The sequence below is a fragment of the Lonchura striata genome, chromosome 12 (assembly GCF_050655825.1).
Source record: "Lonchura striata isolate lonStrDom1 chromosome 12, ASM5065582v1, whole genome shotgun sequence".
In the NCBI taxonomy this organism is placed as follows: domain Eukaryota; kingdom Metazoa; phylum Chordata; class Aves; order Passeriformes; family Estrildidae; genus Lonchura; species Lonchura striata.
Window position 1 is genome coordinate 5,968,566 of NC_140714.1, and position 13,442 is coordinate 5,982,007.

Genomic DNA, 13,442 nt, shown 5'->3' on the forward strand with positions numbered 1-13,442 from the left:
GCCTTAGCTTGAGGAGCCACCAGCTCCTGTAAGGGAAGGACCTGAGGGTCAGGGAGAGCAGCAGCTGCCCCTGGATGAAGCCAGGCATAATTCAGCCAGTACCTGTCTGTCCCAGTCCCTGACTATTGACACGTTTGCACTTTGAGACAGGTGGCGAATTATGTTGAGTGCCAAGTTTATTCAGAGCAGAGGAAATGGATGTCAGAAAATTACAAACCGAGCACAGTTTTCCCTTTGCTGAAGGGAAAAGTGCTCCAGAACTAACTCATGGAACCAGGGACATGGGGAAGATGGGAATGATTCGATGGGCTCGTTTTGCTGGCAGAAATGTCATCACCAGTGCACATACAAATGCATATTTACCATGTTAACATTGAAAATAATGTTTCTGAATAAAGTTAACTGCCTAATGTTATGACTTCCACTAAATATGTGAATTTGCTGCTTCTAAGAGGCAATGTGAAAGAGGAAGTATTACTTTTGTGTACAAATTTATTTATTTATTAGAGAATTTGGTACAATGTTGTACATTGAAAAACATGTAAGATATTGAAGTGTCTAACAAACGGCATTGAAATGTCTTTAATAAAGGTTCATTTATAATATTGCGGCTGATCTGTTGAGAGTGAACTTTTGGGAGTTTCAGTTGAAAATTAAATAAAATTCTAATCCATTGCTATATCTCTTTTCTGTCTTTCTCTTATGAAAATGGAGATAAACTGCCAAAGTACCTGCTCTTGAAATTGGGCCATGAGATCCTGGGGAACAGCGTGAGGCTCTGACAGCCTGGCATGTGGATGGGGTGGAATTTGGGGCTGGATTGAAAAATACAATACAGAACTTGTAAGAAATACATTTCCAGTACATCAGCTTGCTTTAGTATCTGGCAAGTCCCCCTATCTTGGCAGAGAACAGAACAGATGAGGGGTGTGTGTGTGTGTGTGTGTGTGTGTGCAAGTAAAAACAGGGCCAGGACAGCACCAGACCCAGCTGCAGTTGTGAACACCTCTGGTATTCCCAAACCCCAACCCCACCCTGGGTGGAAATTCCAGAGGTAGCTTTGGACATAAGCCTGAATTCCTGCTTTAACTAAAAATCTCAATTCAGCTTCTGTTGATTTTTTAAAAATTGAAACTAATTCGCCCTTGAAATTATCGCTTTGGGTATAAAGCAGGTTGTCTGAGAATACTCAAAGCTCCTTAACACATCTAGGAGTTAAAACTTTTTTTAAATTGAGAGAGGTTTTAAGAGGCTGGTGCCTGGTATAAAATTTGTTATCCCACTTTATCCTAGTAATGGGCTACATTGAATTTTGGTAAACTTGAAAGAAAACATTGCCAAAACTTAAGGCAAACATTCATAGGGGAATCCATGCATTTTTTGGTCTATTTTTTCTCCCCACATTCCCAAAACTAAAAATGTCCTTTTCATCCATATGAGGCAAACTGGTGCATGCAGAGCAGTCCTGGCCACCTGCTGTCACTTACCTGATCCCCAGGTACCTTTGGCCTTCTTGTGGTGCAGAGCTGTGCCACTGGCACAGAGGAAGGACAATCACTTGAGGTCTGTCCCCTCCCACATTAGCTTGGCTAAAACAATTTAGCTGCTTGGCTGGGTTTTGGTTGGGTTTTTTTATTTTAATTAAAAAAAAAAAAGGTGATGACAAAAACTGATTCTGCAATATTAAATAAAAACAACAAAAAATTGCACCATTTGGACCCAATGACATAAAGATGATTATTTACAGCTCAAATAATTAAAAGCATCAACTGCAGTGCTAACCCCCTCACCATGTTTAAAGAGCTTCAATAGAAAATTCGATAGGTTTTTGAGACAGAGTAATAAATCTTCCTCCCTTCCCAGCCCCTAAAATTGAATGTGATATATGTATATATAGAATGTCAAAAGAGACAGCCTCAAAGTGGCAGGAAGCACAGCTTCACCAAGCCATGGTAATGAGTAGTGTTACCAACCAGCCAACACGGGACTTGGCTGAATTCCCCATTTTAATTGAAGATTATTTTTAAGAATGATGTCCTTTGTTCTGTATGTTTTACTTGTCTGCCAATTATTTTCTAAGTTTTGGCCTCTAAAAAGTTTTACTACTCTGTCATGGATAGCAGTGTGGCAAACACATTTCTCTCAGGATTTTTCATAGAGATGCACAGAGGAAAGAAAGAGAAAACAATTTCTATTTCTGCTCCTTGTTTTCCCACGTGTAATGTGTTTGGAGAATTGTTTACCTGGAGTGAGTGCTTGGTTGGATTCAGGTGAGGATTGTTTGAGCTGATGGCCAATCCAACCCACCTGTGGTTGGACTCTTAAAAGGGTCAGGAGTTGTGAGTTAGTCAGCTATAGTAGTTAGAACAAGTAGGTATGCAGTTTTAGTATCTTCCTTTATATAGTATATTAATGTATTTTAGCATAGTTATAATAAAGAAATCATTCAGCCTTCTGAACTGAGTCAGACATTCCCACTGGGTTTGCCTGCATTTACAATATAGCATTGTAATAAAACATCCAGCCTGTGCTGTAGGCACTCTGGGCAGGGGCTCTGGTGTCACTGTGTCCCACTGACCTGGTCTGGCATTTGTTCTCCCTCTCCCTGGACTCCAAACACCTGTACATTGTCCTCAGGATGGGAACAGCCTCACAGGTAAACTACAGCACCCTGGGGCAGCACATCAGTGTTGGGATGACAGGGAGGATGCCAGCAGGACGAGTGACCTGGCACAGCTCATCCCAGGGCCCTGTGGCACCATTCCCACACAGGAAACAACCACCCAGCACAGCCCCTTGGCTTTGCCTGCCCCAAAAACACCCTCCACAGCTAAACCTCCCCAGCCACCCCTCAGCATCAGCCAAGCTGGTGCTGTAAACCCCCAGCACCGAGCCTGGTGATAACATTGAGTAATTCCAATGAGGTCGTTCCATCACACTCATCCTCACACCATTCTGGCTGCTGCAGCTTCTGTTTCCTACATGAGAACAGCAGCAGAGTTTTGCCTGCCAGCAGACCCCCGAGAGCCCTCAGGATCCTCCCCTGCAGCAGCAGAACTCTGACGTTCTCCCTGCCTTGCCCTCCCAGCTTCTCCCCCACAGGCTTCAGCACTTCCATCCTTCAGCTGCTGAGGGATGAAGACCAGAAGAAGGCAGAGCTCCGTGTCTTTGCACACGCACAGCTGTAAAATAATACAAGCCTGTGCTTTTACTGGAGAAATATGAGTGTGATTAATAAAGCTGCACTGGCTCCCACACAGGAATGCTTGCTGAGCACCTGTAGGTATAAACAGGAATATAAACTTCCACAAACACAGCTCGAATCAGAAACAAATGGATGATTGTCTTTTACAAAGAGTTCTCCCAAGCCAGGATCCTTTCGGTGCTGTTGGAGGGCAGCAGGCTGTAACTCTATCAGCCCCTTCCCCTCCCCTGTTATGAGGCAGGTGCCACTGAATGATGAAAACTTGCTTTATTTCAGCATCCCCACTCAGCCCCCAAGCCAGAGCTTTCCAAAACACTTTCCCTGCAGGAGTTCTAATAATGCCTTTTGCAGCCACCGTAATTAGCTGTTTACCCCCCAAACATTACTTTTTTGGCACGACTCTTCCAAAATTACCTCACCCATTTCCCATGCGGGAAAATTTCATGTTTGGGAAACTGGATTATTGGGGGATTTGCTTTTTTCTAGCAGGGAGAGTGGCTCTCAGCCTGCAGGACAGCTGCTGTGAGGGGTGCGGGAGGAAGGCTCTGCTCCCAGCCCAGCTCCTCCTCCTCCTCCTCCTCCTCGGTGGCTTCTCCCCCGGCAGGATGGGCCAGGCTGGCTCAGAGCAGCAGCTGCCGAGTCTTCTCGTATGTGCCCAGGAAGATGAAGCCTCCCAGGCTGATGGCTGCCATCCGTGGGACGACACCTGCGAACAAGCTGAGGGCAGGGGAAAGGCGCTTTGAGCGGGGAGCGGATGCAGGGGCTTCGCACAGCACAGCCAAGAAAAACCCTCTCCTGCTGCCTTCTTAAATCCCACCCTGCTACTCACTGCAGGAATCTGTCTGGGCTTCCCTAACACAGCACTCCCAAGGCTTGTGGTTTTTAACCCTTCTCCACTCTCGGGTGCAGAAGGAAAAGGCAGAGGCCACTGTGGACCACTGGAATGGGGAGCTCAGGCACGTGGAACGTGGGCACATGGCCACAAAGAGCTGCAGAGAGGTGGGAACACCCTGTCCCCCCGTCCTCCACTGCTCCCCACAGCCTCTCGGGCCAGGGGCTGCCCCTTGCAGAGCCAGCCCTGCTCACTGCAGTGGCTCATTCCCAGGAACACACAACAGCCCTGAGGGAGCAGAAATGCTCCATTTGTGGCACCTTCAGCTGCCACCCTTTTTAGGTGCCTGATCTTCATCTCGTGCAAAGCCAATTCCTTGATACATCTAAACTCACAGCTGGTTTAACAACCTCAGGACAGGCCAGTGTACCCTCCCAGAGGGTTACAGGCTTCCTTTGTGGCAAGCAAGGAGTAACCTCGAATCTGTTTGGCATCCCACCCCCCTTCCAGATCTGTGGCACGCAGCCTGGCTGAGCTCCACAGGGATGCTGTCCCTGGCCTTCCCAAGCACTGCAGGGTCCCTGCTGAGAGGGTGGGACACGCTGTGATTCCTGGTGAGACCTGGCTGCTCAGGAGCTGGCTGCACAGGGAAACCTCTGGCAGTAATGAGCTCTGCTAAGCAGCCTGGAGCACACACGGGCAGATGGAAACATTTTATGGCTTTACTAGACAGCAATTGGGCCTATTACCATAATGACAGCTTTAAAACAGAGTAATTTGTACAAGGCATGTATGGACAGAGCACTGATAGGGCAAATCCTAGGGAGCAGCACACAGCATCCCTCTCCTGCTGGATTAGGGAGCCTCATTACGGGAGCAGGGGCAGACATTCGTTTCCAGAACAGCCCACTCGAGACACAGCTATTACACCAACAGGGGCCCATAACTGAGTTACCCAGAGGCTGCATCCCTGGCAACCCCTATTACTGACCAGCACTTCCAAGAATCCTGGCCCTGCTTCTCCTGGTTTCCTGTTCCCACCTGCCACCCGTGGCTTCTCCAATCCAGGCTTCCCCCATGGGCTCCCTTTCAGCGTGAGGGCAGAGCTCAGCAGCTGCAGGGAGGTCCCAGATCCAAAGAGCAGAGCTCTGTGGCAGGTCTGACCAAACTGGTCTCTGCTGGGCTATGCCTGCCTCCAGCAGCAGATGAGGTAAATTTGGTTTATTTCTGAAACCACTCTGGTGGGCAGAGGTCTGCTGTCTAGCTGGATTTGGTCGCTGTCTGCAGACTTCACCTGGCACTCTGCCACTCCTCAATTCCTAACAGGACTCTGCAGTTACCCTTTGGATCACTGAATCATTTAGGTTGAAAAAGGACAAGCCCAAAATGACCAAGCCCACCACTAACCCATGTCCCCAAGCACCACAGTTACATGCTTTGAACACTTCCAGGGATGCTGATTCTACCACTTCCCTGGAAAACAGGGCAAGGCAATGCAGAGCTTGGGCACAGCACAGAGGGGCCAGTGCTGAAAAAAGCACTGGGTGTATCTTGCAGCCCAGTGCTGGAGGCTTTCTCTGCTCTGCTGGGCTGCCAGGCAAAATTCCCCCAGAGATGGGACCCTTCTCTACTCCCCAAAGAGAATTCTCTCTGCTCTCCTCTCCTCGAGGGCTGCCCAGCAACAGAGGCTTTCTCTGTGCATGTGCTGTTACTGCTGAGGCATGTGCCCTTCTGGTATTTTTCCACTGAAATCAAGATTCATAACCCACACTTCAACAAATAAAACTAAACTATGTCGAGGGATTGTTATTTCAAAATTAAATCAGTACCTCACATGTGCCAATTCTACTCAGGCTAGGAAGCTCATGGGAGGACACCTGGTGTAACACCACCAGCTCCATCCCCAGCTCTACACAGGGCACCTCACCAGCATCAGCACTCCAAAAACCCTCATGTTTCTCACCAATAAATTGTGAAGCTTCATCCATGGCTTTCAAACACCACTATATCCTTGTGTGAAAAGCCATCAGACAAGATGCAAACTCCCTTTCCCATGAATGATTCCTCTACTCCTCTGACAAGAGCAAAGAGGTTCACAGATCCACTCACCCCATCCCTATCCCAACCCCTGCCAGTCCTGGCTCTCCCTTGACAGAAAGGGATGTGGAATTTCTTGGCATGAAGCAGAGGGATTTACTAGGTGCAGACCAGGAAGCTGAGCCCTGTGCTCTGGATTTAATAAGGTGGCAATAAGCAATGCGTCTTTCTGCCCTCAAAATTCCTCCTCTTCAAGTACGAGATTTATTAGAGGAGCCATTAATCATGTCATGTTGTAACTGGCCAAAAAAGCCCGACACTTTTATTGGTTTTGATTAATAGATTTATAATTGGCAGCAGGCATGGCAGCCTCTGCGTTTATTTTTCCCAAGACTTTCTTCCTTTTCCTCGCAGCTGACGCAGCTTGGCCTCCTTTACACGTTACTTTTTCTCCAGATCTCTTATTGTTTTGATTTCAGCTGAATTGTGTTCTCTTTGGTCCTAGTCCACTGGTGCTATCTTTGAGCAGAGTTTAATTCTGGGCTGTTTAGAAAAGGGCACTGCTGAAACACCCTGAAAAGAGCACAAATATACATTTTTACTTTCTGCTCTTGGCTGGGGGGAGTTTCCTCAGTCAAATCCATGCCTCTTCACACCCTTCAGAGCTCAGCTTCCACCAGCAGCAGACATGGCCTCACTTCTCCCAGTCCCTTTCAAAACATGGCTACAGAGTCCACCAAGCCATGCAGGGCCCAAAGTCACCCCCTGCCACATCACTTGTCCCCTCCAAGGGGCAAACCTGAGACAGCCCATCCCCGAGAGCTGCCAGGGGGCACAGCTGGATGCCTTCCTGGAATCAGTGTTCAGGAACTTCCTGCAATTTGTTTTGAATTATTTCCCACATGTGTAGAAAGAAGGTTGAACTTTTATTAGCTGGGCAAGCAGAGATCAGATGTTCAGAGAAAGCTGTCCCCTGCAAAGCTGTGTTCTGCACAGTGCTTTGGGCAACAAAGGTTAGAACAGTGCCCTGAAAGAGTGGGAGGGTTAAAAATCTAGGGAAAACTACAGGGAAAAGTCCCAACCTTCCAAAAATCCCTCTGTTTCTCTTCCAGCCCAAAAACGGGTGAGACATGAGCCCTGCTGAAGGAAGCACAGGCTGAACTTCATGGACTGAAGAAGTTAAAACATATATTTACTTTCAGAGGCCAACTACTGGTGTAAGACACACACTCAAAGAGGATAGGGTGGTGTCAGTAAAAATCAGTAATAATTTTGACACATTCAAAATGTTCTAGAAACACCAGCAGAAGACTCTGTTCCACACTGCTCCAAGGTCAGGAGAGCAATCCTCTGTCTCAGGACTGGACAAAGGGAGGCACTTAAGAGACTGGATGGACATCACCAAAGACTTCCTCAGCTGGTCAGAGGAAAGCCCAGAACATTTCTCCACTCTGGCTACAGCAGAAAGCCCTGGAGAGCTGCTCTGTGGCTGCTCAGACCTACTCTTTGTACTCAAACCTGGCTCAAACTTGCACTTTTGCACACTGCAAAAATCTGGGGGCACGTGCTCAAGGCCAGACCTAAGAGGAGATTCAAAGCTTGCAGCTCCTCCCTCTGCTTCAGCTTGTCCCCACTGCTGGCACCACACTGGCACTGCCTGCTCACACTGAGCTTCACAACAAGAATGGGGAATTGAAAGGAACAGAGGAGACCTTGCTGGTGCTTTCACATCTGCAAGAAATAGCCAGGAGGAGGAAAAACTGTCCATAAGGGGCTTGTGGGGCCTATGCTGACCTTCCCTGGCACCTCAAATGACACTGCTGAAACTGCCACGAGATGTGCCTGAATTTAAAGGGATACAAATCACAAATATCTACAGGGAAAAGTCCATCATGGGTTATTAACACAAATATATATATATTATAACACAAATATATATTAAAAAAAAATCACCCTTGCCTCTGACACCTGGAGCTGGGCTTGGAGGTTGGGCATACTCCCAACAATGCCCTCTTTTCTGTACTCTTCCCTGGACACTGCCCCCAGCCAGGGCTAAGGTGAGGACACTCAACCTCCCTGAGGGATTTGTTCTTGGCTACCTGACTGTTGCTCCCTGCCCAGGTGTGCAGCAATCAAAAGGCTTTTCTGTATGCCAGTATTTAAACAGAAACAGATCCCACCCCATCCTCTCACACCCCCTAAAACACACAGCACAACCCCTGAGGTGCAGCACGTCCTTACCCTGACAGGCCTTGTGTCCTCCAGATGCCACCAAGGGCAGCCAGAACATTCCCACTGGCATTGCTGGAACCAGCCTGCACCACAGAGAGAGAGATTGAAAATGTTGGCAGAGGTTTAGTTATTCACTGAGCTCCTGTGCCTGGTTAGTGCTACATGACAGGAATTACAGACATCTGAATAACCTCCTTACCCCAGGCACAGGCACAAGCTCCTCATCTCCAGGAATGACAAAAAGGGCAGACAGTGAAGCAGAGGCACAGAAGAACAAAACAATCAAGGTCCCAGAGCTGGTCAGTTCAGAACTGGGCAGCCAGTCCCTTCTGCACAACACTCAGCTCTATATCCAGCAGCTGGCACTGCAGTTAGACCTTAATAAAAACACACTCTCAAAGCACCAAGTGACTTTGCAGCTCCTTTAGATTTAAAAGACAAACAAACAAACAAACAAACAAAAAACAACACAAAAAAACCACTCTGAATAGTATATTGCATGTGAAAATTGTCTTGAGTGCAAAACAGAGGACAAACTGAAGGACTAGAGACACTTAAATTCCATGTGTGAATTCTTAATGTGAAAGGACTGATAGAAACTGAGTGGTCTCAAAGCACCCTCATTTCTTTACCTGGTTGCTCAGGAGAGAGGCAGAGATAAAGGAAACCCAGTTTTTACAGGTTTATCACCAACACTACCCAAAGACAAAGAAGCTGCAGCAGACACAACCCAGCAATGACAGATAACACAGCACATGTGACTCAGCTGTTAGCAACAAGCAACACCCCAAACTGAGAGAAGTGAGGGTAAAAACACCCACAGAAACTCCAGAATGCCCATCCTTCACCGACACAACAGCTCTTTTCAGAGCTGGGAAAGGCTTTAGGAACATCCACCTGCTGAGGGCTCTTAGCTTGGTGGCTGTCAGCTCTGCCCTGGGTCAGTGAGATGATGATGGGAACACCAGACTCACTAGCAATTTCTAAACTTATTAAACTTGCTGATCTTACAAGCAGTCTTCCTTCTGCCTGGTTGGCAGATGTTGGCCATCACAATCTCTATAGTTTAACATCTTACAACAGAAAATCCAGTACCAAGCCCTCCTCAGAAAAGACATACACACGTTCTGAATTATCAGAACGGTGGAATAAATCCCTGATGGGCAGTTTAACTTTGGGTTAACTCTCACTCTGCAAGGCTTTTCTCCTAAAGACACTGCATGAGACTCTGGAAGCTGAGCACAAGCCCAGGTTTGTTTCAGACATCTCCTTTGGGAAAGGACCAGAGAAGCATTCAAGAAAAGGAACACAACAATTTCATTAATTCTGCATGCGATGCCTGTTCACATCTACTCCTGCCTCCTAGACAGGAGCAGAAATGATTATTAATAGGTGCTAGATTTCATTCTGTAATGACCCTACAGAAACCCTGGAATGCCCAGGCCATTCCCTGGCCTGTCTGGTGGCCTGCCTCCCTCCCTCTTACCTTTGCCAACATAATTCTTGTCTTTGCTACGTCGAGCGGTGTGGTGACTGCAGCTGCAAATCCACCTGAGAAAATTAAAATACCAAGCACAAGTGAGACATTGTTGTGTGAATATGAATGCCACACTGCCTATAATTCCCAGGGTTGTGGTCAACACTGCTCTGTTATTAATGCCTACAGCACATTCCCTCACGACAGAGCCCAGGTACAAGGTCTGTACACAGACATTTTGTTTCTGTGTATTGACTTTAGAAACAGCTCTCTGCTGCTTAACTGTAAATCCAAACACCCCCAGGGACATTACTGTCTTCTTGTTCTGGACTCTGTACATATATGAACATAGGAAGGTTGTAAGGATAACAGATTCCACTTCCAACATCTACAGCAAGTTTGGAAGGAAAAAAACCTGCTTACTCATTTGCAGAGATGGGAAAATAAAGCAATCACGCTGTGTTCTGCACAGAGAATTAAAGTCTGACCATTTAAATGCTGGAAGGACAGAATCATGCTCTGCATCTGAAACACATATGCTTGGGCTACACACTAGACACACACAGACTGGATCTGGGACTGTTCCAAGGAAAAAAAGACAAGTCAGTGTTTGGGATGGAGCTCATCTCCAACAGTTTAAATCAGCTCCACTTTGGATAACAACAATGTGAAGCTACCCAAGGGTCTTAGGACATTGTCAGAAGTCTGCTGTCACAAGTGCCATCTTACCCTCAGAGGCATTTTTATTCTCTACTCACTCCCTAACTTCACCCTTGGAGCTCATTACTGTCACTTGCCACAGCCAGCTCAGCTGTGGATTTCCTCCTGAAAGCCAGAAATCTTCAGCTTATCCATCTGCATGTCTCACCCCGAAATCTGTGAGTCTGGCTCTGTATTTTAACCCTGTGACTATAGCCTGGCCTCTTTTGCTATCTAGGGACCAGCTCTGCTGCTTTTCCTCCCAGGATTTCCACATCCTAAAATCAATTCTAATCTTTCCTTCATCTGTTCAAAATATTTCAAGAGAGCAATTCATACTGAGGAAGAGCCAAAGTGAAGGAAATTTCTAAAATGCAGGAGCAGCAGTAAGTGAAGAATGAAAGGGGAAGAAAGGGGGGAGAAAAGAGAGCAAGAGGCTTGTTCTGAAATCTTTCTTCTTCCTCCTAATTTTTTTCTTTTCTCTGGAGCTTGTATAAATCCTTTATCTGCTACAGCTGGGAACAAAGTGACTCCAAAGACTGAAGCCTACACAGTACCCAGGGAATAAGCTAAAAATAATCTATTTCTGTTCCAAGTTTTATGGAATGTAGAAAAATTGATCTCTCTTTTCTTGGGATGGGAGAAGGGAAAGAGCATTTCTTCTAAAATCTGTAAAGTAATGGAAAAAAAAAAAAAACCAACCCTGTTGGCTTTACCTGTATCTCTCTTTCTCAACCACCTTAACTTGAACATATTCAACCCCTGTTTTATGACAGAGGAGGCTGGGCCAGCTGGCACCCTACTTGACTTCTTACAGTTAATTAAGGAATGTCCCATGAGAGTTCAGGAGATGCAGTAAGGCACATGTGCAGTCCCCTGGATCTCACACAAGAATAGCAGGAAAGTTGAGTTAGTGAGCAGCCCAAAATGCCTGGTTTTAGGAGCAGCTTGCACTCCCATAAGGTTGGCCCACGTGGTTCACTCTGCCGGAAGCTTTCTAGCAGTGATACCTCACTAAAAAGCAGAAAAATGGGCTGTATTCAAGGAGTCAAGGCAGAAACTATGAGCAAGTTAAAATAAATTCCAGTCCATTCTTGGCCCTTCTTTAAGGTCAGAAAATCTTTTTATTGTGAGCCAGTTTTTGCGTAAGTGACCAAAAGGCTTTGAGAATGGTCCGGGTAGAAACTTCGGCACTCATGTCAGCAATGTATTTTTAGAATGGTAAAAATAATCTCCATGGAAAATAGTGGCTTTACAAGTCTGGATGTAGAAGCCCTTCCTTTGCCCACAGACCAAGCTAAAATTAAACAGTGAACCATGTGGTTGTCAGGCCTGTATCAAGCAAAAAAATCTTAAAGCATCACCCAGCTCTGATGGCAACACTTTAATCAGACTAACTTACGTCCCTTATCAGATCCCTGTAACTTTTTTTATGCATTTATTCCTGAGAGTTTCTTATTGGCAGCAGCTTCAGTCTTGGCTGATAGAGTGGTTAGAACAAACACAATTTATCCTGGCATGATGTTCCCAAATTCTTATCTGAAAAGTTTAATCAAGGCTGATTGGTTTTCATTCTTTCCCCAACTGACATCTGGATCTTCCCTACTCTTTCGTTATTAACATTTCAATGTTTCTTTTTCCATCACTGGGAAGTATTTGGTACAGATTTACCAATCAGTTCTGAATGGCAACAGCAACAATAAAATGCTTCATAAGCACAACAAGCAGCAGGATAGCGGCTAAATTAAAAGCAAGTTTGTATATGCTTGACAAAAACATGAGATTAAAGCTAGCATTTTTTGGGGACTGCTTTTTATTGAAGGCAGAGATTCTGACAAAATGAATGTTCTCCAGCCTTAACTCTAAGTGTCCAAGATAATTTTAGAGTGACCTCTTAAACTTAGTACACAGGTATATAGGAAGAGAATAAAGGAACTTAAAATTTGACTGCTTCCAATCACCAGATTGATACAACAGACACAAACTGTTAAAGCCAGTCTATTAATTGAAAATAGGAGGGCTGTGCACTGCACTAATATCCACAATAGGGCCCAACAGATCTTTAAATCACTTAATTATTTAATAATCATTCAGTTCCAGCTGTCACTGAACTCACCAAGAGCTGCCACATGAGGCTGGAGTCTGCTCCACTAATCATCAGCCAGGAAAAGCATCAGAGTATCATGTGGACAAGAAAGGCCCAAACACATGGAGCCTCCCACTCCTACATCATGCTGATTTCTCTGCAGAGCTGATGGAGGAAACGGCACCTTTGCAGTCAGTCTGTGTCCAGGCTCACTCACCAACTCGCTCTTGGAGAAGGCTCCTTCCTCCCTTGCCCTAGACAGAGCTGGGGATGACTTGGGCTCAGCAAGTAGGCTAAAGATGGATTTTCACATGAGAGAAGGCTCTTGGCTCATTAATACTTCTAGCAGAGTGACAAATTCCTCTGTTGGGAAAATAAACCTTCATGCAGCAGTGGAAAATTCATCACCCATCTCCCAAGAAGTTACAATGGTCACTGTATATTCACACTTTACCAAGTCAGGGTGTTAAACAGAAAATCCCCCTGCTACTCACACTTTCCCAGTGACCAGTCCTTGATGGAAGTGCTGGTGACAGACATCTGCAGAGAATGATTTACCTTTATTTGGCAATAAGAATTAAAAAGACTTGAAGACCTAAAACATTCCCCTAGGTTGCTGCTGGCGTTTTCTACCATTTTAGCTGTCACACACAAATAAAAGCATCAGAACTGAGGGAAATACTTCAGCTGGGAACAATACACAACCCTAGGTTCTCACAGCCTGTAGAATTTGCTGCTACAGGAAAATGTTTCTCAGGTACTTAGACACAATCCTCAAATAAGATCCTATAAAGGGAGGAAGACAAGTTCTCCTTCAGTTTTGGCATCTTGCTTTTCTGTACCATTTTAACTTCTCCTCACCTTTTCTGCAGGG

General features: G+C 45.9%; 1 protein-coding gene across 4 annotated transcripts in view; it reads right to left on the reverse strand.

The window, feature by feature from the left end:
* Positions 1–3,457: 3,457 nt before the first annotated feature.
* The window catches only part of SLC25A26 (solute carrier family 25 member 26), an 83,405-nt gene continuing 73,420 nt past the window's right edge, over positions 3,458–13,442 (reverse strand). For 2 of the 4 annotated variants that reach the window (XM_085590327.1, XM_021551006.4), the window contains 3 exons: positions 9,793–9,857; positions 8,316–8,389; positions 3,458–3,922 (listed from right to left, as the gene is read on the reverse strand). In XM_085590327.1, the coding sequence (XP_085446453.1) occupies positions 3,826–3,922; positions 8,316–8,389; positions 9,793–9,857 (236 nt within the window). In that variant the 3' untranslated portion in view covers positions 3,458–3,825. Of the gene's footprint in view, positions 3,923–6,305; positions 6,648–8,315; positions 8,390–9,792; positions 9,858–13,442 lie in introns of those variants that run through there. The other 2 variants (XM_021551013.4, XM_085590328.1) reach the window with 2 other exon arrangements.